The 27838-nt window shown below is 40.0% G+C and overlaps 1 protein-coding gene across 11 annotated transcripts in view; it reads left to right on the forward strand.

The window, feature by feature from the left end:
- DLG2 (discs large MAGUK scaffold protein 2) overlaps positions 1-27838 on the forward strand; it is a 949517-nt gene that overhangs the window by 605286 nt on the left and 316393 nt on the right. For all 11 annotated transcript variants that reach the window (XM_068554434.1, XM_068554426.1, XM_068554427.1 and 8 more), the window contains one exon: positions 26279-26381. In XM_068554434.1, the coding sequence (XP_068410535.1) occupies positions 26279-26381 (103 nt within the window). The remainder of the gene's footprint in view (positions 1-26278; positions 26382-27838) is intronic.

Below are 27838 nucleotides of genomic sequence, written 5' to 3' on the forward strand. Positions count from 1 at the left end.
CACACTTCTGGTCCATGAACTCTCCCTCCTCACACTCTGTGTGTACCTAGGATTCTAGTGTCCTCATGCTCCTCCTGTCACCCCCTCAGTGAAAACCTACTTCTATTTCTTGAAAGAAATCAGATGCAGCAGTTCACATTGAAGTTGAATGTTAGGAAAACGGCAAAGTGTTATTGCAACTATACTAAGATTTTAATAGTATAACAAGCTTAAAGCTAGAGCAATGACTCTCAAATGGTGGAATTAAAGGATTCCCAATATTCCCGAGGAAAGAATTTCAGAAACATAGTAGAGTCCTTCATAGCACGAGGACATTTTTACATTTCAAAGGTGTAGATCACAGAATAAGGCTGTGATCTCTCTGATAGCAAATCCAAATCTTATTTTTATTGATTCCAGTAGATGGCACAGCCTCTGGCAAGTTATAGACATTCAATAAATGTAGACTAGATGGTCTTAAGGCCATGTCAGATGTATAAATATACTTCCTAGCCCACACATTGCTACTAGACACAAGCATAAACCATTTACAGAACACTTGGGAAGAGAGAGTTAGAAGAAACAGAAGTACTTTTCTTTGCTTTAGTTTTGATGACAGAGGATGTAAATTCCCTTTACTTGCTAGGGAGAATTTCTTAGAAGAAGAAGGATTTGAATTGGGCTCCCCAAGGCCAGGGTGACAGGATCACCTGTGGCTGTCAAGAAGACAGAGTATTCCCAGCCCAGCAGACAGCACAGATGGAAGTTCAAAAGTTACTAGTGCTGATGACAGCATTGGAAGCACTTGTCTGAGTAGCTGCTTTTGGAAACCTGTACCCCAGCGTACATTTTCCTATCTTCATTTTAGTTCCCTTTGAACATTTTAAACAATTATTCTCCCACATATCCTCTCAACACTTCTCCTACGCACTCCCAATCCTCCGTCTCTCCCACATATGTAGCAAAAGGGAAAAAAAAAAAAAAAAAAAAAAAAAGGGTCTCTCTTTCTCTGTTATACTAATTTCCTCTAATCTTTGCTTAGTAATGTATCACAGTCAGAACAAGTTTCAGCTCATTAGCTGACAATCTTAATGTTGTTCTCTTAAAATAGTCAAAGATTTGCTCTTGGGGCTTCCCTGGTGGCGCAGTGGTTGAGAGTCTGCCTGCCAATGCGGGGGACGCGGGTTCGGGCCCTGGTCTGGGAGGATCCCATATGCCACGGAGCGGCTGGGCCCGTGAGCCACAACTACTGAGCCTGCGCGTCTGGAGCCTGTGCTCCGCAACAAGAGAGGCCGCGATAGTGAGAGGCCCGCGCACCGCGATGAAGAGTGGCCCCCACTTGCCGCAACTAGAGAAAGCCCTCGCACAGAAACGAAGACCCAACACAGTCAAAAATTAAATAAATAAATAAATAAATAATAATTAAAAAAAAAAAAAAAAGATTTGCTCTTTTCCTTAACATCCAAAAATACATATGGATTTTAATGTCCCTTCCCCCAATGCCTGAGGCTGAAATTTTCACAAACTCAAAATTTGAACCTTCTAAAACTACTCTGAAGAAAAGAACCAAGCAGACTTATTCTACCATTTCTTCCTTAATGTAAAAAACAAATGACATGAATTTTACTCATTAAATATTTTTAACCAGGAAATAACCCAAAAGAACCCAATTTAAAAAATTTATATGACATTCACATTAAAAAGTACAAAGTTGAAATGTGCTTTTAATGGTATCAGTAGTGGTATTAGGTTGAACCATACGAAATTGCCATTTTTGTAGGTCATGTCAAATATTGGCAATTTTGTATGGTTCAGACTAATGTGGATTCATATTTCTCTAGTACCCATAGAATCCTCACAGATGTCTTGGTCCTACAACTCTTGAGTAGAGGTTACAGTCATAGATGATATGATGTAAAGAGTCTTCAGAGGGTTCAGACCAAAAAAGCTACCTCTGTTGGTTTATTCTTTAAAAGGATGTTAAATAAAGCAGGTATATTTTCCAGCTTTCCATATTAAAAGTAAGTTGCACCATCCATTGAGTAGGTTTTTATATGTATCATCTTATTCAACCAATATGATTCTACAACTCTTTTGAAGTAGATATTCCTATCATCACTTTGTAGATGTGAAAATGGAGTCTCAGAGCAGGTCACCTGCCCAGGATGACACAGTGGTAAGGAACAGTGCCAAAATTCCAAACCTAAATCTGCATGGACAAAACCCATACTCTTTCCCCTCTATTACACTGCCCCCATTGATATGGGAAGGAAGGAAGGAAGGGAGGGAGGGAGGGAGGGGGAGAAAGGAAAACAATTCCTCAAAATGAAATACCGGGACCTCCCTGGTGGTCCAGTGGTAAAGAATCGCCTTACAATGCAGGGGACGCAGGTTCGATCCCTGGTCAGGGAGCTAAGATCCCACATGCCTGCCGCGGGGCAACTAAGTCTGCGTGCCACGACTACTGAGCTCGCGCACCTCAGCTAGAGCCCATGTGCCGCAAACTACAAAGCCCACACACTCTGGAGGCCACACGCCACAACTACAGAGCCCACAGGCCCTGGAGCCCACATGCCACAACTAGAGAGAAGCCTGCGCACCGCAATGAAGAGCCCGTGCGCCGCAACTAAGACCCGACGCAGCCAAAAATAAAAATAAAATAAATAAACGATAAAGACAATTTAAGAAAAACACTCATGGTTTAAAAACAAATGAAATACCAATTATTATCAGCACTTAATAGTATGGATACATGTTGAGTTCTTTGCATGAAAACTTTAACTTTAATATATATAATATAATTATATTTAATATATATAATATATATATTATAATTTTATATATACATATATATTTTTTTTAACCACATGATTGAGTCACAGAGTCATAACTCTGAGTAGGACTTCATGGACTCCCTTGAACAATATTTGTTTGTTCATTTGTTTGTTTAATAAATGAAGTAAAGCACAAAATTCCAAAGCTAACTGGTAAAGAAGCTAGAGCCACATCCACTGAGTATTCTTGAAAATACACTATCCCTGGATTTTGCCACCTATCAGAACGTAAAAGCACTAATCTGAAATAGTGAATTATCCTAACCTATCTATATTTTGATACATAGGATATATATGTGAATATACATATACACACATAAATAATTGCAGAACAATTTACTTTAAGTAAATATGAAAGTTAACTGGGTTTGTTTTTGTGTGTTTTGGGTTTTTTGCACACAGCTATTAATAAAAATCAAGATTAGGCAGGAATTTCTAGATGGCAGAAAGCCAAATACAAGCTTTTTGCTTTGCGAACCCCACCCATTTACTAATCCTAAAGTGGATTAGTGCTGCAGAAAGGGAGTTTACATGGCCAGACACCCACAAGCCAGCAGAAAAGAAAACAAAAAGGTCACTTTTCATACATACAACACATACTTTTACATGCATTATCCTGAAAAGCACATTGTACAATTCCACATACTTTTTCTTAGTGATTTATGCTTTTATGCACATTTATTTTGTCTCCTATTCATCAAAAAAAAAAAAAAAACCACACTTTTTTCCTAGTTTACCTGACTTTCTCATTATACCTTACTTTGAGGACAAGCAATATTTAGAACAGATACATTCCCTGCAAATGGGTGGCGTGCAAGCATAATCTAATCTAATATTCATAGTTTTCGATCCGTCATTTCACGTCTCCAGTGTGACTTTTCCCCAAGTGCTTTTCAACCCTGTATTTTGTACCTGAGGTTCATACTAAAATTATATCAACGCAGTGATGTTTTCATGCTTGTTGACAAAGGATGGGTAAGAAATGAAGGTTACCATGGAGGGGATGTAAACCTTGAGCTATGCACATGCTCAAAAGCTCAAAGTTAAGCTGTTGACTGGCTGGTACTAGGTAAGGAACAAGGGGCAAATGAGGAGGCAAACTTGGAATCTAGAACATTCAGCGTGTGACAACAATTTTAAGAAGGAGTGTGAGCATTCAATCAGTTCCTTGATATATAGCAGGGCTCTACATTAGACAAGAACAAATGGGTTTAAAAAAAATATTGTACAGCAGCTCCATGGCCCTATAAATCCTAGGGAGCTTCCCCGGAAGCCCAATGTAGAAAAACCCTGGCTTAAGCCTTGTCTTTGACTTAGAGTCACAGAGCATTAAATATAAACAAGACAGCCTGAGATGGCATCTCAAAATGGGAGCAAAGAATTTTATTTCAGTCCAAGAGCAAGCTCCTCTGGTTCGCCAGCATTTGACAGCTAACTCAATGTTTCAGTTTATTAATGTTGGAATGAGAACATTTTTTTTTATTAGCATAATTATAGGCTCTTGAAGCAAGTCAGTTTGGACTTCAAAGGGGCAACCAATTCCAGAAACTCTGCATTAGGTGGTAGACACAATAAGTCATAGGCTGTCCTCCCAAAGGAGCAGGAGGAAATCAACCAGAGCAGCGAAAGAAGGATGTAGTAAGAAAGCAGGTCAGGCAGAGGGAGGGGGTAGGAGAAAGGCGAGAGGGGTCAGCAGCAGGAGGCGGGAATAGAGACAGCCACTGAGGAAAGGTAAGGAACCGGGAAGCCGAGGGAATGCAGTCACAGATGCAGCTGCAGAGAGATCAGGAGAGGATCACGGAGGTGAGAGCCTGACGGGGGAGGAAGGAAAAGGACGAGGGGGGAGAGCAAGAAACGGAGAATCAAGGGATTCCACCTCTACAGGGCAGTGGATGTGGTATCGTTTCCAGGTGGCTAGGTATTTGGCCAAAGAGAAAACTGCAATAGAAAACTGCATGCAATGCTAAATGGTGAAGGAAAAAGATAGAGGAAGGAGATTTTAAAGAATCTGGAATTACATGTCTGGGTTCTACGGAACTACCAGTGCCAAGAACAGCAAAGGCTAGTTTTGTATATATTACTCTGATGCTGGCAACTCCTAGGGCAGCGGATGGAGTTTGGGAGTTTGGGTTTCAGACAGCTCCAGGGCTGCTTCTCCTTCTCCCACCTCCCACACCCCTTATTGAGTTAATGCTGGTCGTTCTCTCAAGATGTGGCAGAGCCTGAAGCGGTCAGCCTGCAGCCAGCCTTTCATGGAACCAGCCCAAATGGAGAGTACAGTTCAAGGAGTGAACTGGGTGGGGAGGCGCTGAACTTGGCCACAGGAACATAAAAGGCTTTGACATTGATTGAGATGCTGGGGCGGGGGTGGCAGTGGGAGGAGTCGAGCTCTCCTTAATGCCCAAAGTGGGGGAGCTGCTAAGGGGGGCTGGCCCCTGCACTGACCAATGGGGGCTGAAGGAGCAACCCCTAGAAAGCAGGCCTGTGACAACATGCCTAGAGGGGGCGGTTTAAGGAGATGGAAAGGCACAGTGGCCCACAGGTACTTGCCGGAGCTGGGGCGGCTGTTAGAAGGCATCCTTTTGTGGTACGTGGTGTAGGGGATGGCGGGGAGGGGGGAGGCATCCACTGAGCAGCACTCTGGCACCGGTGCCTGTCACAGAGTGTCGCCTGCAGCCTGAGGCTAGAGGCAGCCAGTATGTATTATAGGAGGAGAAGGCAGCTTAAGTGTAGGGGAGAAAGCAGGCAGTTAGTATATCACAGACTGGAGCTCTTATCCCAGCTCTGCTGGCTTGGAAGCTTTTAACCTCTCTGTGCCTCAGTTTCCTCCTGTAAAAGTTAAGCTCAGCAAAGTTCTTGGGAGAATTTGCAATAACAAGCCCAGCAGAGTACCCAGTACCCTCTTGCTCAATATTCCAGTACTAGTATTATCTTTATTAGTAAGCTCCTTCCACATTTAAATTTCTGGTCACAGTTTAAGGAAAGCCGATTTCACTGGATTTCTTCCCTCTTTAGTCTCTCTCTCTTTTCTGTCTCATCTCCTGATTCTTTCTCCCTCCTTCCCATTATTTACTGAGCATTTACACTGTGCTAGGAACTGCACCATGGCGGTGAAACCTGATTTCTTGATGATTTTTCTCTAACTATGGGAGTGTGGCTTTTTGGCTCTGTTCACATCCAGAGCTCTGGCAACTAACCATGGAAACTTAGACTTTGCTGGGGAGTTGTTTTCTGTAGGGAGCTGGGTTCTGTGTGCTAAATTGGGAGGGCTGGAAGGAGGGAATTGGTTAGTAATTAGAAAAGATTTAAATGACTGAAAATACCTCCCTGACTGTGTAAATGGAAAATTTTCTGATGCTTACAATATTCACTTGCGATTGATGGTAAAAGACCGCACACAGCCTTGGCTAATTTATGAAGCCCTGATATATGCTTAAAGGAACAAAGGAAGTGAGGAAGGAGAGGTAATTCCAGAAGAAGCCGTTCTTCCTCACTCCTTTGATTTTATGCAGTTTGTCTTTTCAGAAGAGTTTTGAACTGATTCTGTTGCTTCTTCCAGTTCTCCAAATGACCAGAAAGAAACTTTTTAAGAAAATCACTGACTCAGAGTTAAGGCTACATTTTGTGTGGTCCAGCTACCACTTCCCAAAAGAGGCTACATTCAAGATGGCAGCTCCAGCAATAGAAAACCCCACCCTACAAGGAAAGCTGATTGCCTCTTTGTCAGGGTCCTGCATATCTCCTCCACTCATTCTCATCTCATCACTTTCTTTTCTAGTTTGTCTTCTTTTCGTTATTAGCCACTGGAATTGGCCACCAATTTTTTGGTAAGCTGGTTAATAATGCTTTTTTTAGAGGAATAGGACTCTCAAGTCCTCTTCAGAGAAAAGGAAGAAATTCATCAGGCACATGTAATTGCAATCACCCTCCATAATAGTTTGTGAGGAAGGGAATTTGTGCCACATCCTAGGAATACATGTGGATTAAAACAATGGCTGGAACCACCCTCATGAGGCTTAGGGTCTAGTTGGTGACATTTATTCATAAAAAGGTAATTTAAATGGAAAAAGAAAGCAAATTATACAATACAGTGTCAGTTGATTTATTTTTTAAAATAATAACTATATTTGGAGGTAAATATATGTGCTTGTGTACCTATATACAGTCGACCGTTGAACAACATGGATTTGGACTACACGGGTCCACTTATACACAGATTTTTTTTCCAATAAATACAGTATATTCCATCATTTGGATGTACCAGGTACTATTCTAGACATCAGGAATATAGCTGGGGATATTATTTATATATGTGTGGAAAAAAATGTGTAGAAGTCATATATTTAATTTATTATCAGTGGTTACCTAAAAGTTAGAGTAGAAAGGAGATACTTAATTTATTTGTTGTTCTTCTGTATTGTTTTAATTATTTGAAATGAGCCTGAGTTATTTCTATGCCTTAAAAAATAATAATAAAACATTAAAGGACAATGAAAATTAAAACAACACACAAGAAGAGTAAGTAAATTGAATTACCTCCGTCTTTTTATTTAGATAATCTTTCTACACGTAATCATTAGATTACCAGCTAATGATTCTAGAAAAAACAGAGAATTAGAAAATTACCATTTTCCAACCCTCAATAAAATAATTGTTTCAGGCAAGCATAGTCAGTAGATGCTAAAAAAAAAAAAAAAATTGAATGAAAGTTTATTGGAAAAAGGATATTCACATGGTTTCAAAAATCACCCCACAGATTTGTGTTTACAAAGGTGCCTTTAGAATGGAGAGATCTGGTGGTCCTTAACCAAGGGGCCAAACTTTGTATCACCAATAGTGAGACAATCTCACATTTTGTCCTTGGAATGTGATACAGTGAGAAGTAGACAATATTACTCACAAGATTTTGTGACAAAATATTTGACCTGATTCTGATCAAGAAGAAACAATTAGACAAATCTAGAATGTGGAACAGTCTATAAGCATCTGGCCTGAACTCAAAAAAGAAAAGGAAGGAAAGAAGGAAGCGAGGGAGGAAGGGAGGAAGGGAAGGATGGGAGAAAGAAAAGAAGGGAGGGAGGGAAGAAGAGAGAAAGAAAAAGAAAGAGAAGAAAAAGAGAGAGAGAAAGAAAGGAAGGAAGGAAGGAAGGAAGGAAGGAAGGAAGGAAGGAAGGAAGGAAGGAAGGAAGGAAGGAAGGAAGGAAGAAAACCTTGCTTTGATCTTCAATTGAAGAGAAAAAAATCTATAGAAGACGTTTTGAGGACAGTTAAGGAAATTTGAATAGGTACAGTATATTGGATCATATAGAATTATCATTAGCTTTCTTAGGTGTAACAATGGTAATGTGGTTATATAGCAAATATCTTTACATTGAGGAGTTGTTTTGCTGTATGTTAGGTTGGAAGCGACCTGATGTCTGCCACATGTTTCAAATGGTTCAGAAAAAAAGGTGTGTGTGTTTATGTGTGTGTCTCTTCTCTCTTCTGAGCCAGATAGATAGATAGATAGATAGATAGATAGATAGATAGATAGATAGGTATCAATCGAAAGAGACAGACAGGTAGGCAAAGAAAGAGAGAGAGAAGGAGGGAGAGAGAGAGAAGGAGGGAGAGAGAGAGAGTAAACATGCCAAAATATTAGCACCTGTTAAATCTTGATGAAAATATGGAGTTTCATTGTTCTGTTCTTTCAATTTTTCTGTATTTTGAATTTTTCAAAACAAATAGTTGGGAGGGAGTTTGCTGCAACAGTCTAGATCAAGACTTAGGGCTAAGGTAGTAAATTAGAAAAGAAAGAACAAAAGTAAAACATATTTTGAAGGGAAAATAGATTAATAAATATCATTTCTCAATGAAAGTGGTAAATACAGTTCAATTTTCAACATTTTTGTCTGTGCAGATCTCCTCCTTTTGATTTGGCTGGTGAAACAATTGGAAAGAGAAGATTTAAGAGTCCTTGATACAGTTTGCTTGAACTCAGAAAAACTGTTTCTGGGAGCTTTTAGACAGTGACATGATGAGCTTATTTTTAGGTGAGAAATAGGTAAGATAAACGCTAAGATGTAATTATGGACAACAGTCAGATGCCAAGATACACACAAGCCCAAACACAAAAGAATATCATTATCCTGAGGAGCTATAGTGAAACAAACATCAGGGGATTCCTGCCTGCAGCAGCCAGAGTTTGAGTTTTGTGTTAATGGATTTTGACCAAGATAATTCCATTAGCACCTTATTCCTACTCAAGTCTTTCAGATGCTTTAGAAATGGACCATTTGACAGGGGTGTCTCTGGAGACAGTTTTTTTCCTTCCTTTAAAACTGATTTTAATGCTTATTAATGAGGTCGACAGAGCGGGGAGTGGGGAGACCAAGAACCTCTTTCACAAACCCTATAATCTCATTAAGGTTCATTTGGAATTAGCATATTTATATGAAAAATGGTGTCGATCCAGTATTTCTTATTGCAGGTGCTATTGCATTTTTGGAAAGACAGTTTTTCACTGTGTATGACTGTGCCAGAGTTTGCAGGACTTAACATGCCTGAGCCTTGCATGATTAACGCCAATGCTGATCCCAAACTCTGACATTTTAAGAACAAAAAATACCTAACTCTTCCCCACATTTCCATACCCAGTTGAGAATTTCTGGTAGATTCTAGGTCACTGAGGGCAGAAGCATTGCTTTTCCCCCCAGTGCATCCCCAAAACTTAGTACAATGAAGATACTCAGTAAATACCGAATGGATTTATATAATGTTTGAAAATTTGATTATTCAAATTTACTCAGTTTTCCTATAAACATTACGATATTTTTAATCTTCCTTAGTAGCTCTTTTTTTTTTGTCAAAGTAACACAAACCTCAAATTCAATAGTTAAAACTTTTTCAATAACTTTAAAATTGTTCTTACAATACGTGTTCACTTAAAAATTATTCAGATTCTACCTTAAAAAACTAAAAATAGAACTACCATATGACCCAGCAATCCCACCACTGGGCATATACCCTGAGAAAATCATAATTCAAAAAGATACATGCACCCCAATGTTCATTGCAGCACTATTTAAAATAGCCAGGACATGGAAGTAACCTAAATGTCCATCAGCAGATGAATGGAGAAAGATGTCATACATATATACAATGGAATATTACTCAGCCATAAAAAGTAACGAAATTTGGTCATTTGTAGAGATGTGGATGGACCTGGAGTCTGTCATACAGAGTGAAGTCAGAAAGAGAAAAACAAATATCGTATATTAATGCATACATGTGGAATCTAGAAAATGGTACAGATAAACCTATTTGCAGGGCAGGAATAGAGACGCAGACATAGAGAACGGATGTGTGGACTCGGGGAGTGGGGGAAGGGAAGGTGGGATGAACTGGGAGATTGGGACTGACATATATACACTACCATGTGTAAAACAGATAGCTAGTGGGAACTTGCTGTATAGCACAAGGAGCTCAGCTTGGTGCTCTACAGTGACCTAGATGGGTGGGATGGGTGGGAGGAGGTCCAAGAGGGAGGGGATATAGGTATACATATAGCTGATTCACTTCACTGTACAGCAGAAACTAACACAGCATTGTAAAGCAACTATATCCCAATAAAGAAAAAAAAGAAACCCAGAAAACTAAGTTTTTTTAAAATAATTGAATACTTGCAATCAGTGCACTGATTTCAAAGGGGAGGATATGCTGAGCAAACTCAGAAGGCTGCTTTTATTACCACCATTCATCAGAGAAAGACCTCAGCTTCAAATCTGACCCCAACCTAAGGGAATCTGTCAGTCTGTAATCACACACACATCTATCCCAGAACAGAGAGCTTGGAGGGTGAGGTGAGAAGCAGATCTTGAGGGCAAGAATTTAGCCTCGCGCCCCAGAGTTTGACCCTTTGCCTGAGCACTTTTGGCACTTGAGTGATGTGGAGGTGAGTGATTCTTCAGCAACAATGTTTTCAAGGGCATTGAGGGGGTGCGGGCTTCAAAGACACCTCCACCGTGATACCTACAGCCCAACACGGTTCTGAGAGACACGGGTATCGACAGAGACCTGTGCAAAAAGTGCAGTACGGTGGACAGAGCCCTGGAATGAAGAGGATGGGTCAGTCGTGGGTTACATGGGTCACCGTTCTCATGTTCATGTGTTCCTTTCCAAAGTATGTCTTAAAGGAAGTTCCCGAGCCATTCTGCCAAGTCCTAATTGGTGATAGAACCCCAAAGGGCCAGAGAGTTTGTAAATCAGCAGTCACAGCACAACTGGAGGTAGAAATCAAATTTAGCATGAATGAAGGGCCAGCAAGAGTGCATAGGAGAACAAAGACCTACATTTCCATGAGAGGTGCTCACATCTGACTGATCATCTGTCATTAGACAGCTTTTTTTTTTTAACATCTTTATTGGATTATAATTGCTTTACAATGGTGTGTTAGTTTCTGCTTTATAACAAAGTGAATCAGCTATACATATATATATGTATATATATATATTTATATATTTATATTTATATATAAATATATTATATATTTATATATACATATATATATATCCCCATATCTCCTCCCTCTTGTGTCTCCCTCCCACCCTCCCTATCCCACCCCTCTAAGTAGACACAGCTTTTTTTAAAATAAAAATTCTTGGGTCTCACTCTCAAAGATGCTGATTCAGTGAGTCCAGTTTAATCATCCATTCTCCCCCTAGATGACAAATTCCTTCTGAAAAGGACTCTGATTATAACCCGGCTCATAATAATTAGGTAATAAATGGTTGTCAAATAAAGTTTAATGATTTAAATAAAATCGATGTGTTCTAATAGTTATAATCATTTATTAATTCAAGCAACATCATTAGGTATCTATGTAGTGCTCCAGGTATTAGAGGTATGGATGTAAAAGAGACAAAGTCCCCACTCACTGGAAGCTTTTCGTAGAGTGGGTGAGATGATAAACGAGGAAAATATCAGGGGGGCCTAAGTTCTATAAGAAATTAAAACAGGATGTTAAAGATAGGCTGGAAGCCTACTTTAAATGGGGTAGTCAGCAAAGAGCTCTCAGAGGAATTGGGCTTTAAGCTGAGAATTGTGAAAATGAGGGATCAAATGTGACAAAAGCTAGGGAAAAGCACTACAGTCAGAAAGACAGAGGATATACATGGGCCCGAAGGCTGGAGGGAACTGGCTTTAAGTGAAGCAGAATGAAGGTCCTTGTGCCTGTAGGGCAGAGAAGAAGGCAGAGTGGAATGAGATGGAATCAGAGGGATGGGTGGAAGCCATGGCTAGGCGTTTGGATTTTATTCAAAGTACAGCAAGAAGCCAATGGAAAAAAATTAGCAGGAGAGAGGCATGATCTAAAATACCTTTTGAAAAGATCATTTTGTCTGTTGGGTTGAAAATGGATAGAGAAGAATGGGGGAGCCAGAGTGAGAGCAGGGAGTCCAGTCAAGAGACTACTGCAGTATCCCCAGGAGAAATGGTGGCTTGGCCAAGGGGGATAGGGGTGGAGTTAGAGAAAAGTGAGTGAAATTGAAATACTGCTTGGAGCTAGAAACAGACATGCTGATGGATTATATGCAGGAGGTGGGAGGGAAAGAGAATTAAGGTTGGTTGGCATGTAGGTTCTTGGTTGAGTGGTTTGAATGCTGGATGGTGGTATTACTATTTACTGAAAGAGGAAAAACTCCCCAGAAACAGGTTCGAGGAAAAAATTAAGAGTTTGATTTTGAGCCTGATGAGTTTGAAAAATCTTGGACATTCAACTGGAGATATCAGGTAAGCAAACAGATTTATAAGTCTAGGCTTAAGGGAGAAGTCAGAGCTGGAGATACTAATATCATATATAATATAAGGTTTCAACTATTTTTGCTTACATATTCATATAAAGATAGTTACTTTGTTACTCAAAACACATGAATCCTAAAAGTTATTTATTGTGTTTTGGCCTGTAGTAAGTTGGGTTTGGAGGGCCAAATTACACCTTATCATTTTCAGTTAAAGACTCCAAAATGATCAGTCCTCTACAGATGTCCTGGTAAACCAAAACATTTTTAAAGGTTTCTTTTTCTTTTTTTAGTATATGCTTACTTTTGCATCAGCAAGCCAAATTTAAAAGGGATGTTAATTTTAACTGCTAAGACATGTAAATATCCAATATCAGTTTTTCATTTTGCCTCTGCTCCAGGAGGATTCTGGTCCTGAGCTTTTATGCAACAACTGTCAGAAACGTTTTCACTCGAAACCAAGTGCAACAGCCTCCAGGAGGAGAAGGGGCCTTAACTAGATATTTCCACTTCAAATACAATGTATAGTTCATTCACTCTGGGACATGCTGGAGGGTGTTTGAAAAGTTTAATGCTGAATGAAAGTTTTTCTCAAGCTGTCAACAAAATACATATTGAGCATAGAATATATTTGTTTATTAATCACTAGAAGGGACCTCAGATTTTTAGCGTGAGGCTCTCTTTCTAGATGAAGAAGCTGAGTGCCAGCAAGGAAAAGGGACTTCCCAAAGTGAAATAAGCTAACAGCAGGATGGGACAAACACTCGGGTCTTCTAACTCCTAAGACTGTGCTTTCCTCTTTCAATGCCTATAATCTTAGCACTTCTCCTTGGCCTGCTAAGTCTTTATTGATACAATTTTACACTAGTCCAGGTCATCCTCTTACTTTGTGAGTGTCAGGGGAAGGGGTCAGTAATAGTTAATAATTATATGTCCTTACTATATACCAGACACTGCTGTAAGTATTTTATATATATTAACTAATCTATCCTATACCAACTCTGTGAAGTGGGTACTCTTATTAGCCACATTTTGTACAGCAAGCCTCTTCTATATCTGGGTCTAGTCAGATCAGGGTACTGACCTTAGGAATACCAAGAATAAAATGATTATTAAAATTAACTATTTCTCGGGACTTCCCTGGTGGTCCAGGGGGCGAGGGGGCAAGGGGGCGAGGTTCAGTTCCTGGTCAAGGAAAAAGGATCCCGCATGCTGCACCGCGTGGCCAAAAAATAAAAAAAGAGAGCAAAATTAACTATTTCTCTAAGCTTCAGATCGATATTTCCCAACTGCCTGTAAAACTGTAGATGCCCAATAGACACAGCAAACTCTACATGTCTAAAACAAAATGCACTATCCTCTCGTCCAGACCCACTTTCCACCCTGTGTTCCCATTTTGATTAATGGTATCATCACCCCTCTAACCACCTTCTCATCTCCCATTTCTCATCCACTCAACACTATAGATACTATTTAAACTCTATTTGGTTCCCAGAAGTATTTGAGAAGAATAGCTGTATAGAACCTCCCTCTGTGTCCTCTCTCAAGTCTACACTTATTTCCCACCCTCAATTCCATTCTTATTTTTCTAATTCAGGCCTTCATCATCTACTATGTTTAATATTGCAGTAGTCTCCCATCTTGTCATCCTATTTTTGATTACTTAGTTCTCCAACCCCAACTTTTCACTGTTGCCATAGTTATCCTTCCCCAAACACAAATCAAACTGCATTAAATGCCTTTGTAAAACCCTCCCCCGGCCACTTATTGACAAAACTTCTTAAACTCAAAGAGGCATTCTGCTGGCACCATTTTTCCCTTCTCTCTCTCATGCTCCATGCCAGCCACGCCAGCCTGCTCACAATTCAAGATTGAATGGGATATTTATAGTTTCCTTGCTTCCTTCACAATATGTGATAAAGATCACTTAATACATGTAAATGTTTTTTATTACATTTGTTTGTTTATATCTCACCTTGTTCAGTTAAAAAAAAGCGAGGTGGGAAAACAGTTTACTAACTGTAAAATACTTTGAGATGTTATTTTTAAGCCATGGAAATCATTGAATTTTGAACTACAAGGGACCCTAGAAATGGTGGGGTCCAGCACCTTCTATTTTCTTCAGCGGCTCATTAGCTGGCCTGAGTTAAGTTAGTGACAGAGTTAGCAACAGAACCCAAATTTCCATCTCACTGTATCATATCACTTCAGGAAATTAAAAAATAGATTTTTTTTTCCCTCTTGAGAAAAGATGGAGCCTTCTACATTGATTTAATTCACTGGTAATATATCTGGTCATTTTACTATCCCTATTCTCTCTAAATAAAGTAGAAATTGTTTGGATTCTGCCCCAGTTTCTTCCCAGCTGCCCCCTGCTACATACCAGCAAGACCCCCAACTGTGAAATAATTTGCTTGAAACAGTCCCCGGTGTTCTGCATCTGACTAATTTTAATTGAAATCCGGTGCCAATTATCTAGCCCTTTCCCGCTGGGTCAGCCCTTTGTATTTTTTTCACAATTAACAATTCAGTTAAATGTGTAGTTCTTAGCTACTCTTAATCCAAGACAATCTTATACCAAATCTATCCTTTGGTTTTATTATTGCTGATAAAAGCCATTTGGAAGTCCTCATTTAATAGATAATGGATATGTACCTACCCAACGTGCCAGGTGTTCTGTTGAGTACTTTATTTGCATTATCTTAATCATCCTTACAGCAACCCAGCAAAATAAGGGTTACTATCTTAGTTGCATAATGAGGAGACTGAAGCTCAAAGGGGTTAAGTAACTTACCCAAGGTCATAGAGTTGGTAAATCATGGGACCAAGATTTGAATTGTGGCCTTCTCAAGTCTAAACCCAGTGTTCGTCCCATGACAGTTTTCAGAGCAGGTGGATGACATGAGCTGGGATGGAAAACTTCAGCAACCATGAGCAGTGGTGCTGCCTTCTGAGAAGCATCTCCACAGGGATCGATGCAACTTGGGAGGCTGTTAGTGGGGCTGGCAATAGCACATGCCTCTTGCATATTATCTGTATTCTCTCTAGCTGTAAGCACTCCTGGGGTACAGGAGTGATGGTGAAACAATATTCCTCAATTCAAAGCTGAGGAATGGCTCCCCATTTCAGTGAAGATAAACTGTAAATTCACTTAATATGTCATGGTTAGGAATGCTGACCCTTAAACCAGATTGCCTGGGTTTAATTCCTGGCTTTGCCAATATACTAGCAGTGGAACCTTGGACAAGTATTGAATCTGCCTTTGCCCCAGTGTTCTCTATAAAATGGGCATGTATGTGTTCCTACCTCATAGAGCTGTTGTGAGGGTTAAGGAAATTGATATGATTGATATGTAGGAAATGCTTAGAACAGTGCCTGCCACAGAGTAAATATGTACATGTGAGTTATCACCACTACCATCATCTTCATCATTATCATCATCATCACCTTCATTTCTCCTGCCTCACCTCTCATCTCTTTCCCACTCTCCTTTCTCCCCTCTCTGCCCTTTAGTAACAACTACTTTCTTTTCTTCACGTGTGCCAGACCCCCTCTCACCTCCAGACCTTCATATCTGCCTCCCTCTCTGCCTGGAATACTCTTGCTACTCCTCTGCCCACCCCTCTTTCCACAGCCCTGCGTGGACACCCTGCACCCATCCTCACCTGGATGACTCATTCAGATCTCATTTCTGATGATCCTTCCTCCAGAAAACCTTCTGATACCTCCTCATACCTAGTAGGGGCCCTTCCTTTGGGTCTCAGAGCACTCTGACCTTATCCTGTCATAGCACTTAACCACTAGGTGCTTAATCGTGTGTTTACCTGTCACTGCCCTCCACTGAACAGTAAACTGCTTGACAATGGCTATGTGTCACTCTAGTTCACTCCTCCCCTTAAGTTGGAAAAGGAAATGACAAAAATGGATATTTTAAGGAAATGGATTTTTTTTGTCAGCGCTGTATTTAGCTCTAGATACCACACCAGGTGCGTATTAAAGAATAATAGTGTGAGAGCTTCCATTTTGCTATAACTGACCTCACATGCACTCAGCTGAGTCTCTGATGAGGCATTAAATAATAAGATGCTAGAAATAACACTCATAAGAGCCATCCCAAAATGAAACAGACTAGAAAAGGAGAGAGTTCCCTGTCACTGGAGATATGCAAATAGAAACAAATGGTCACTTGGTGAGAATGATAGGGAGGGAAGGGGAAGGGAATGAGGTCGTTTAACCTAGAAAAGGGAAAACCATCTTCAAATGTTAGATAGAGGACCATAGAAAAGAAGCAGTCATAGAAAAGAAAAAATATTCTGTCAGCCCTCAGAGGGCAGAACTAGAACCAGGAGGTGGAAAGTACCAGGAAGATGATTTAGATTCCACACAAAGAACTTTTTTTTTGATCACTAGAGCTGACCCCAAGTGGATTTTCCTGAAAGACAGTGAGTTCTTCAACAGGTGAAGCCAATGTCAAATCAGCTTGGATGACCATTTGCCTGGGATAATGTAGTGAGATTATTCACTCACTCACTTAACTTATTCAGTCACTCCCCTCTTCAGTTATTACACACCTACAATCTACCAGGCACTAGGCTAGAGACTCAAGCTCCAATAAAACAAGCTCCTATCTTTAGGAGCTCATAAATAAGCACATCCCACAAGTCCATTCAGACGCAACCTCTAGAGGAGAGCGGCCAAGGGGATGGAGTAGAAAAGTCCCCAAGCTCACCTCCTTTCATGAGCACACCAAAGTCACAGCTATCTGCAGAACAACCATCAGTGAGAAAGACTGAAACCTACCAGAAAAGGCCTTCTACAGCTACAGATACGAAGAAACCACAACGAGACGGGTAGGAGCGGGGCCGGGGGGGGAGGGGGACGACTGGTGATATAATCAAATCCCCTACCCCCCGGGGTAGGCAACCCAAAAATTGGAGAATAATTATATTGCAGTTGTACTCCCACAGAAGTGAGAGTTCTGAGCCCCACGTCAGGCTCCCCAGCTCAAGGGTCTGGCACCAGGAAGGTGAGCTCCCAGAGCATTTGGCTTTGAAGACCAGCTGGGCTTAACTGCAGGAGCCCCATAGGACTGGGGGAAAGAGAGACTTCACTCTCAAAGGGCGCACACAAAATCTCCCACGCGCCAGGAACAAGGGCAAAAGCAGTCACTTGATAGGAACTTGGGTCAGACCTACCTGCTGGTCTTGGAGAGTCTCCCGGAGAATCAGCGGGGCGGCTGCCGAGCTCCAGGGCAGCCATATTTGGGAGTGCATTCTCCCGCAGCGTCAGCGGCGCTGGCGGCGTCAGGTGGGACCTCCCACTACCTCGTTAGCCCAAGATCTGGCCCCGCCCAACAGCCTGCTGGTGAAGGTGCTGGGACGCCTCAGGCCAAACAACTTATCTGAGCGGGGGCACAGCCCCACCCATCCGCAGACAGGCTTCGTAACGACTCAAAGAGTCCACAGTTGCCTCTGGACATGCCTCTAGACACAGCCACGCCCACCAGAGAGTCAAGACCCAGCTCCAACCCCTAGTGAGCAGGCGCCGGCCCCTCCTGCCGTGAAGCCTGCGCAAGCCTCTAGACCCACCCTGGGGCAGACACCAGAAGCAGGAAAATCACCACCTCACAATGCAGGCCAGATCCTACCTTGGGTCCAGCTGGGCCCTGGCTCTGCCCACTAGCAGGCCAACGCAACCTTCCAGACACCTGGACCCCATACCCAACTGTGTCAGGAACCAGCCCCCCACAACCAATGATCTTAAACGAGTTTGGGGATCCCTGGGCCCTGCAGCCAGACTCCAGGAACCAGCTCTGCCTGCCAGCAGTCCAGCACTAACCCCAGGACCTGGCTTCACCCGCCAGTGGGTGGGCAACAGCCCCAGAGTCTTCAGGACCCTGACTCCACCACCAGTGAGCCAGCACTAGCCCCAAGGCCCCCTAGGTTTCTGCAACCAGCCACCTTGTGACCAGGCCCCACTAAACAGCAGCCAGCAGCAGGCCTACCGGACCACCCACATAGCCTGCTGCAACAGAAGGACCCATGCAGCCCTCTTAGGGCTAGAGCATATAGCTTGGGTGACAAGAGGGGAGTGCACTTCTAGGACGCATAGGACGCCTCCTACAGAGGGCCACTTCTCCAACCTACCACAGACATAAAAATACCAACAGCAACTTAGATAAAATGAGGCAACAGAGGAATATTCCAGACGGAAGGACAAGATAAAACCCCAGAAGAACTAACTGAAGTGGAGATAGGCAATCAAGATGATCAAAGAACTAGGGAGGAGAATGGATGCACAGAGCAAGAAGTTAGTTTTTAACAAAGAGTTAGAAAATACAAAGAACAACCAAAGAGAGATGAAGAATACAATAACTGAAATGAAAAATATACTAGAAGGAATCAATAGTAGACTAAATGATTCAGAAGAATGGATCAGTGAGCCAGAAGACAGAGTAGTGGAAATCATGGCCACTGAACAGAAGAAAAAAAAAGAAAAAGGAATGAAAAGAAATGAAGACAGTTGAAGAGACCTCTGGGACAACATCAAGTACACTAATATTCACATTATAGAGGTCCCAAAAGGAGAAGAGACAGAGAAAGTGCCTGAGAAAATATCTGAAGAGATAACAGCTGAAAACCTCCCTAACCTGGGAAAGGAAACAGTCACCCAAGTCCAGGAAGCACAGAATGTCCCATACAGGCTTAACCCAAAGACGAACACACCAAGACACACTGTAATCAAAATGACAAATATTAAAGATAAAAGAGAGAATACTAAAAGCAACAAGGGAAAAGCAACAAATAACATACAAGGGAATCCCCATAAGGTTATCAGCTGATTTTTCAGCAGAAACTCTGCAGGTCAGAAGGGAGTAGCATGATATATTTAAAGTGATGAAAGGGAAAAGCCTACAACCAAGAATACCCAGCAAGTTTCTATTCAGATTTGATGGAGAAATCAAAACCTCTACAGACTGAATCTTTGAGGACTAGGAGAAGTTTTCCAGGTGAGGAAGAGATGAAAAATTATGTTCTAGGTAGGGAAAATAGCATGTGCAGAGATGCAGAAATGCCTGAATCAGAGAAATGAAAAAGGTCAACATGGTGGGAGAACAATGTGGTTGAATCAGCTTAAAGGTATACATCATACATTGGGAGTTGAAGAGGGTCACAAAGGCTCTCTCCATTTCTGAAATTCTGATTGTGATAGCATCCTTTCTATAATACTAAGAAATAGTCAAATATTTCTGGAGAACATTGAGTCATTTATTCAGGGACTCCCTGGAGCCCCAGGCCAAGGGCCCTAGTGGCTGAAATAGCAAATAGTTCTCATCTTTTAAAAACAAAAAGAAAAAGTGTTGACTCTGGACATGGTCCACCATTCACCTTCACATTAGCATCTGAAAAAACCCTACAACTGCTTGAATCAACTAGAAGTGCTAAATTTCTATCAGCAACATGGTTGTGAAAAGGATGTTATAACAAGTAGAATTTAATTTTTTCTATGATCTAATGACAGTTGTATATATAAGGAGATAGCAATAGATGGAATTTTCTAGCCTACTCAAAGCCTTTCGCTTCAGCCCTATACCATCTGATCACCACAGGCTGGGCCATAATGTCTAAACCAGGTTGTTTGGGCTGTGGTAGAGTGGACCAGCTGCACCCAATTGTGTGCTGCAGTCTCAGGGAGCTTGAAAGTCAAGTTTCTCCTCAGAACTGGATAGGTTATTAAAGGGAGAACAGTGGGAATTGGCAGTTAAGAGCTCAAGAGTTTTAGTTAGACTGTTTCAAATCCTTAACCTCTTCCAACTACTTAACTTTGAACAAGTTAGTGATTCTCTCTGAGCTCTGTTTTCTTTTCTTTTTTTTTATAATGATACCTTTCTTTTTTATTATTTATTTTTATTTTTGGCTGCGTTGGGTCTTTGTTGCTGCACACGGGCTCTCTCTAGTTGCGGCGAGCGGGGGCTACTCTTCATTGCGGTGCACGGGCTTCTCATTGTGGTGGCTTCTCTTGTTGCAGAGCACGGGCTCTAGGCGGGTGGGCTTCAGTAGTTGTGGCTCGTGGGCTCAGTAGTTGTGGCTCGCGGGCTCTAGAGTGCAGGCTCAGTATTTGTGGTGCACAGGCTTAATTGCTCCATGGCATGTGGGATCTTCCCAGCCCAGGGATAGAACCCGTGTCCCTTGCATTGGTAGGTGGATTCCCTGCGCCACCAGGGAAATCCTGAGCTCTGTTTTCTTATTTGTAAAGTCAGAAAAATAATCCCAGCCTCCTGAGAATTAAACAAGATAATGTATAAAAGTCTCCTATATATATGAGCATGCCTCATGCTGTTATCAATGATTATCATTGTTAATCTCAACAGTAACGAACGGCGTCCAATCTCCCAGTCCATGCTTTAAGAAGAGAAAATTAAAGCTCAAGTAGAAAAATAGAAATAATAAATATGTGAGGCTGTATCATACTTGGTATTTTAAAATGTCATATTAATAATGTAAACTGTTTTTGAATGCCTCTGAAATGTTATTTGAGCAAAGATTACTGATAAAAACTCAAACCTCAGAGATAGAAATAAGAATCAAAGTGACCTTGAAAAGTTTGAAAGACTGGAGGAAAGCATGTTTGCTAAAACCTGGAGGAAAATCAACAGGGCCACGGGCAATGTAGTATTGTTCAGGATAACCGCAGCATCAAATGTGGAGACCCATGTAGAATTAGGTCCAAGATGAGCAAGATTTGATTATTACTGGCCCAGTGGAAAACAAACACACATAATAGGGCACATCTGCTACAGTGGAAATAAGCCTGGGCTGGGCAAAAGAAACTCTGGGCTGGTGCTGACCCTGTGCTAACTCTGATATTACTTTGGGCAGGTCCATTCCCCTATGGAAACCATCTCTAATGTGTAAGCACTGGATGAACAGCTCTTCCAGTGCTGAAATTGTTCCTAAAAAAGAAAAAAAGAAAAAAAAAAGGAAGAAAAGAAAACCATGAAGTAACCCATACATTATATTCAGTATTCGTTCATTTCCATTAGATTTTATTTCATCACTTATAATCACAACTCTTTGAAGAAATACTCACAGCATAATAGATATCATTTCCTGAATGCCTATTTGCGCCAGGCTCCGTGTTAAGGGCTTTACAGTTATTGTCTCATCTATTTCATGCAACAGCCCTGATAGGCAGGTAGATATTATACCCATTTTACAGGTAAGGAAGCTGAGGTTTGAAGAAGTTAAATGACTTTCCCAAGTTACTTAGGTATAACTGGTGGACTCAGGGTTCAAATCAAGTTCTCTCTGACTCCAAATCTTTTGTTCCTTCCCACTTTTTCATGGCCCCTTAGTGCACTAACTGAGAGAAATTCAGAGGATGGTTAAAATATTGAAAGACGTAGAAGTCTGACGCTATAAAGGAAAGGTCCAAGAAAGGGTGTGTTCACCTGGTTCTCACATCAAACACCAAAATATTTTCCAGTACAACAAAGATTAAATGGCTAAAAATTAAACCAGGGTTGTACTAGAAGAAAGCATGGGTAATTTGTTTAGTATGTATCAGAGAAGGGAATATATAATACAAAACTCAAAAGCTAAAAAAGGAAAAAAAAATGTGACTATATAAAACATTTTAAAATTCTGTATGGCAAGAAATAACATACAAGGGAAAAGTTTAAATACTTAAAATACAATAATAAAAAATACAAATACCAAACTAGTAAGAATATTTGCAATAGTTATCTGAGATGAAGAACCAATATTCTTAATATGCAGATAAATTTTTAAAAGAGCAAACTACCCAAACCAAAAAAAAAAAAAAAAAAAAGGCAAAATAAGTGAACAGGCGTTTTATATAAAAACAAATTTAAATATCCAACAAACATATAAAAAGCTGTTTAACCTCATAATTGGAGAAATGCAAAATTTAAAAATATAACTGTCTACCTATCAGAATGGCCAAGGTCAAATGTTAGGGTATGAGCAATTTTTACAAGAGTGTGAGGAAGTAGCCAATCATATTATTTGTGGGAGTATAAATTAATACTACATTTTTGGAAGCAACTTGGCATTAGCTACCAAAATTTAACACTCATACCCTTTATCCAACAACTTACTGTTAGATGATATTTATTATAAAATTGTTTGTAATAGCAAAATACTAAAATAAGCTAAGCGCCCATCAACTGTGCCCTGGTAAAATAGCTTTACATTGACTAATAGAACCCTCCATGGCTATTAAAAAGAATAAGATAATGTATAAGAATATGTGACTGAAGAATGCTCTCGGGATTAAGAGAAAGAAACTACTATGTATAAAATAGATAAGCAGCAAGGATATATTGTACAGCACAGGCAAATATAGCCATTATTTTGTAATAACTTTAAATAGAGTATAATCTATGAAAATATTGAATCTCTGGGCAGTACACCTGAAACTAATATAATATTGTAAATCAACTATACTTCAATAAAAAAAGAATGCTCTCTAAGATGTGTTAGTAAATGGAAGAAAATCAAAGTATAAAGCAATATTTAAAATATTATCTTTTTGTGTAAAATTTTTAAATTATTTATAATTTTATAAACCTGCTTATATTCATAACAGAAATAATTGGTAGTATATACAAGAAGCCATTAACATGGTTACCTTTGGAGAGAATAATTAGAGGTAGGGGAAGGCTTTTATTTTTATACCTTTTTGTATGGCTTTAATTTTCACATATGTGCATTATGTGCATTCAGTTATCCCTCAGTTGTCCCCAGGGACAACACACACACACACACACACACACACACACACACACACACACACACAGATATCAAAATCCATAGATACTCATGTCCCTTATACAAAATGGTGTAGTATTTGCATATAATCTATTCATATCCTTCCATATATTTTAAATCATCTCTAGATTACTTATAATACTTAATACAATGTAAATGCTATGTAAATAGTTGCCAGGTATGTAGCAAATTCAAATTGTGCTTTTTGGAACTTCCTGGAAATTTTTTCGAATATTTTCAATCCGAGGTTGGCTGAATTTGTCAATGCAGAACCTTCAGATATAAAGGGCTGACTGTATATTAATTATATTTTTTATATCAATACGTTATCTGGGCAATGAGATTATGGCCTGTTTTTGTTCTCTTCATTATTAGTTTCTGTTTGTTCAGGAAATAAATATTTTTTAAATGTACAATAGCAAACTAAAAGAAACATAATGCATATGCTTTTTAACTTAAGAAGTGTATTTCCAGGGAATTTATCCTTCAGAAACACCTTCATAAGAATTTTTTTTTAAATAAATTTATTTATTTATTTATTTTTGGCTGCATTGGGTCTTTGCTGCTGTGCACGGGCTTTCTCTAATTGTGGCGAGCGGGGGTTACTCTTTGTTGGGGTGCACGGGCTTCTCATCGCGGTGGCTTCTCTTGTTGCGGAACACGGGCTCTAGGCGCGCGGGCTTCAGTAGTTGCAGCATGCAGCCTCAGTAGTTGTGGCACATGGGCTTAGTTGCTCCGTGGTATGTGGAATCTTCCTGGACCAGGGCTCGAACCCGTGTCCCCTGCATTGGCAGGTGGATTCTTAACCACTGCGCCACCAGGGAAGTCCCCATAAGTATTTTTAATGGTAAGAAGCTAGACACAGCCTCAACCTCATCAGAAGGGATCCTACAGAAAAAATACTGGTACATCCATACCATGGGATACTAGGCTCCTGTTAAACGTTTGAATGATATGAGCTGAATTGGATGATGACCACAATAGATTGTTAAATGAAAAGCTAAACAAAAACAAGTTATACAACTATATATATGATATGATCTTATCTGTTTAAATTAAAAGTCAATAATATATTAAAATATAAAATAGAAACAAATCGCGATAAGGCGACCTGCTTGCACCTGCATATAGCAGATTTCTAAAAAGCATACACTAGAAACTGCTAATGGTGGTTACTTCTGGGAGTGAAGGTGGTGAGGGGACTTTTTACTTTTCTTTTTACACCTTTCTGAAACATAAGAATTCATTACCATGATCATATATTATTTTTTAATAAAATGTTAAGTCTAATTGTTTGACAAAAGAAGAGGTCATTCGGCCTATGACATTTGTGCATTCAGCTTCCTGTAGGCAGGAGCCTAGATCAAATTACTTTTCTGTCTCTTCTGGCTCTCTGAGTCATACTTCTGACTCATCGACACCTAGACAGTCTCTGAAATGACTGTCATTTAATAAGGATTAAATCTGGGATTTTATAGTTCAAAGAGGTTTTAGACTCAAAGAGCCTAACAGTCCCTTCTCCCTGAGGCAGGAGAGAGTTGAGGCTCAGAGAGGTGATATGACCATCACTCAGCTAGTAAGGAGTGGCCCAGCCAGACCCAGGTTCACTCAGTGGACTTCCCAGTGTTACCGTGTAATCAAAGCTCTCAGTAAGCATAGAAAGCCAATCAATGCTTTCACCAGAATAGAAAGCCATGAAATTAGTAAAAGTGAATAAGGAGACTTTAACAAAGTTATTATGAGAGCACCAGCTTGTGGGATTAAAGATTACAGATGTTCCAGGCCTGACAGGGAAAACTCAGTGGCAACCCCCATCCACCACTCAATATCGTTGTCAAAGAAGACTGATGAGAAGTGAAATAAGATTCTATATTTTATGTGTAGATAAGCTGATCAGTTCTTTTATTCTTTTTCATGTTCCATAGCCATCTTCCCTGGAAGTAAAAGGAAACAGAATTCAGATATCAGCTGTGTAGTTTGGAAAACTGGACTCTGTGTGTTCAGTTGAAACTGAAAAGCTTCTTAGGGGCTTGTCTTGTTCACCTTTGTTCCCCATCCACCATCCCTCTCCTGGGCACACACAGAACCCTGTCATTGGAAAGCACTTAGTAATTACATTGTGTTGGCTTAGACTGAATTGATTTGAGAAAGATTTTAGCTTTTGCGTCTCATTAAATTTGACTTCAGAGTGATTTTTCCCTCTCGGCAGAGTTTTGTGCTTAATTTTTAGATGCTCTGTTTCTCTTTTGGCAAGGGCCCCAAAATGGGAGTTAGCAAGAGCAACATAAACTCCTGGCATTCTCTATTTCATTTTGTCACAATTCATTCTGGAATTATACATAAGAAATGGGGCAGTCAAATTTATTTTGGTAACAAGGCTCAGGGCTGTCTAACCAAGCTCAGGATGACAGGACCAGGCATATGACCAAAGAGAGGGATTTGGCAGGCAGCCAGCCCCATTCCATACAGTCTCCCCAGAATCTCATATGAATATATTATTCTGTCAGCACATACTTGTCTACATACATTACATGTGTCTTTCTTTATTATCCTGTTTTCCTTCTAATTTTGAAGGCTCCTATCTAACCCAGAAATCTAGGAAACTCATAGAAGCATATTAAATGCACACACTAAAATCTTACTGGACATGGGTAGGCAAAACTTTCAACCCATTCAGACACAAAAGTCCGAGGTGAAATTTCATGTTTCTGCTAACTAAAGTTATCAAGAGCATGAAAGTTGATAGGTTAACACTCAAATGCCTGGGTAGGACATGAAGGGTTTTGAGGCAGGTAACATAATCTTAGCCTCTCAGTTTTGGGAAACTTTTTCCCTCTGTCTATCAGAATAATATGCCTTATGAAATACCAAAATTCTCCGGCTTCCTCTCTTTCAGGTGAATGGCATTGACCTTCGTGGAGCATCTCATGAACAGGCTGCTGCAGCACTAAAGGGGGCTGGACAGACGGTGACGATTATAGCACAATACCAACCTGAAGGTCAGTGAGAACTCAAACTTACAGTGTTCTGATGTGTTTCTGTGTGAACGGGTGCCTGCATTTCTGATCGCCGGTACTAACCAGTCACCATCCACAAGATTTTTTAAAGCAATCTATGGTGAAAATTTTGTGGTTTATGTCCAAAGAACATGAGGCTTTGTTACTCTCAATTCCAAGGAAAACATCCAACAGTTAGAAAGGCCAGTTTGAAAATATGAATTTAAACAAATAACAAGTAGCATCAGTTTATTTCATTTATATTCTTATCTGGTATACACCTTTGGTCAGCAATGGATACTATAAAAGCAATTAAGATTTAGGAAGCAAGGGGGAGAGATCTCATCTACAGAAATAGACCATGATCAGTAGACCATAGTCTCTCCTTGTGGCATTGACTTACTCTTATTAACACTAACATGGTTTTTGGATGTCCTTGATGTGGAATTTTTATTTTATTTTATTTTATTTTATTTTATTTTATTTTATTTTATTTTATTTTATTTTTGCCTCTTCTGCCACACTATCCCTTGCTTGGAATACATCACTGTAAACCCTGAGACTTGGTGAGACGTCATAAGTTGAATTAGCCAATTGAGATTTGGTGAGATATTCTAAATTAGATTAGCCAAACCTGCTTTCTGATTGGTTTCAACATCTGTTTCTGCAATCAGAATGAGGATCAGTGAGACAGTTGGGATATTCCCTACTGTGGAATTGAGTTCTTAGCAAATTTATATATATTAATTGCTCTTTTGTTAAAGAAATGTAGTTATGTATATCACTGTGGACTAGACTTTACCAAAAAAAAAAGAGGAATATGGTTCTGTCTTCAAGAAATGTAGTTAATTGTTTTTGGTCTACATGGCTAGCAGAGAGGAGAATTTAACAGATGAATGTGAAAGTACAAGGGACCTCCAAGGAAGAGCCTTTGTGCATCCACACGCATAAAGAGCTTCTTTGGCCTTTTCAAATGATTCTTTCTTAGCATCAGTTGGTCTGTTGATGTTTGGAAGATTGAGGTTTGTGTCTTTCCTGTGACATCTTAGGTTTTGCTGTTAATGGTGGCCAACCACATGTTTTATGAGAGACTAAAGAAAACATTCTGCCATTATGTGTTTTGGTATGTCACTTTCACTTTGCCTGACTTTAGAATTAGAATTTGCAATTAAGTTATACCAAAAAAAAAAAGTATTAATTGCTTTCTTCTATTGGCCTAGCCCAGATATGGCCAGAGAGCCATCTGGGAAGAAGGGATTTGTGTTTGTCAAAGATGGATGATGACAGCACCAAGGAAACGTTTTCTTCCCAGACAGTTTTGATAAGTCTTTCTACTTCTTAAAAATTAGTAGATATGTCTTCTAATAGGAATAAACAGCTCCAAAGTACCCATTGTAAAACAGAAAATGAAAAAGATCTGGGTTAACACAATTTGATGAACAAATTCTACTTCATATAGA

The sequence above is a fragment of the Eschrichtius robustus genome, chromosome 11 (assembly GCF_028021215.1).
Source record: "Eschrichtius robustus isolate mEscRob2 chromosome 11, mEscRob2.pri, whole genome shotgun sequence".
In the NCBI taxonomy this organism is placed as follows: domain Eukaryota; kingdom Metazoa; phylum Chordata; class Mammalia; order Artiodactyla; family Eschrichtiidae; genus Eschrichtius; species Eschrichtius robustus.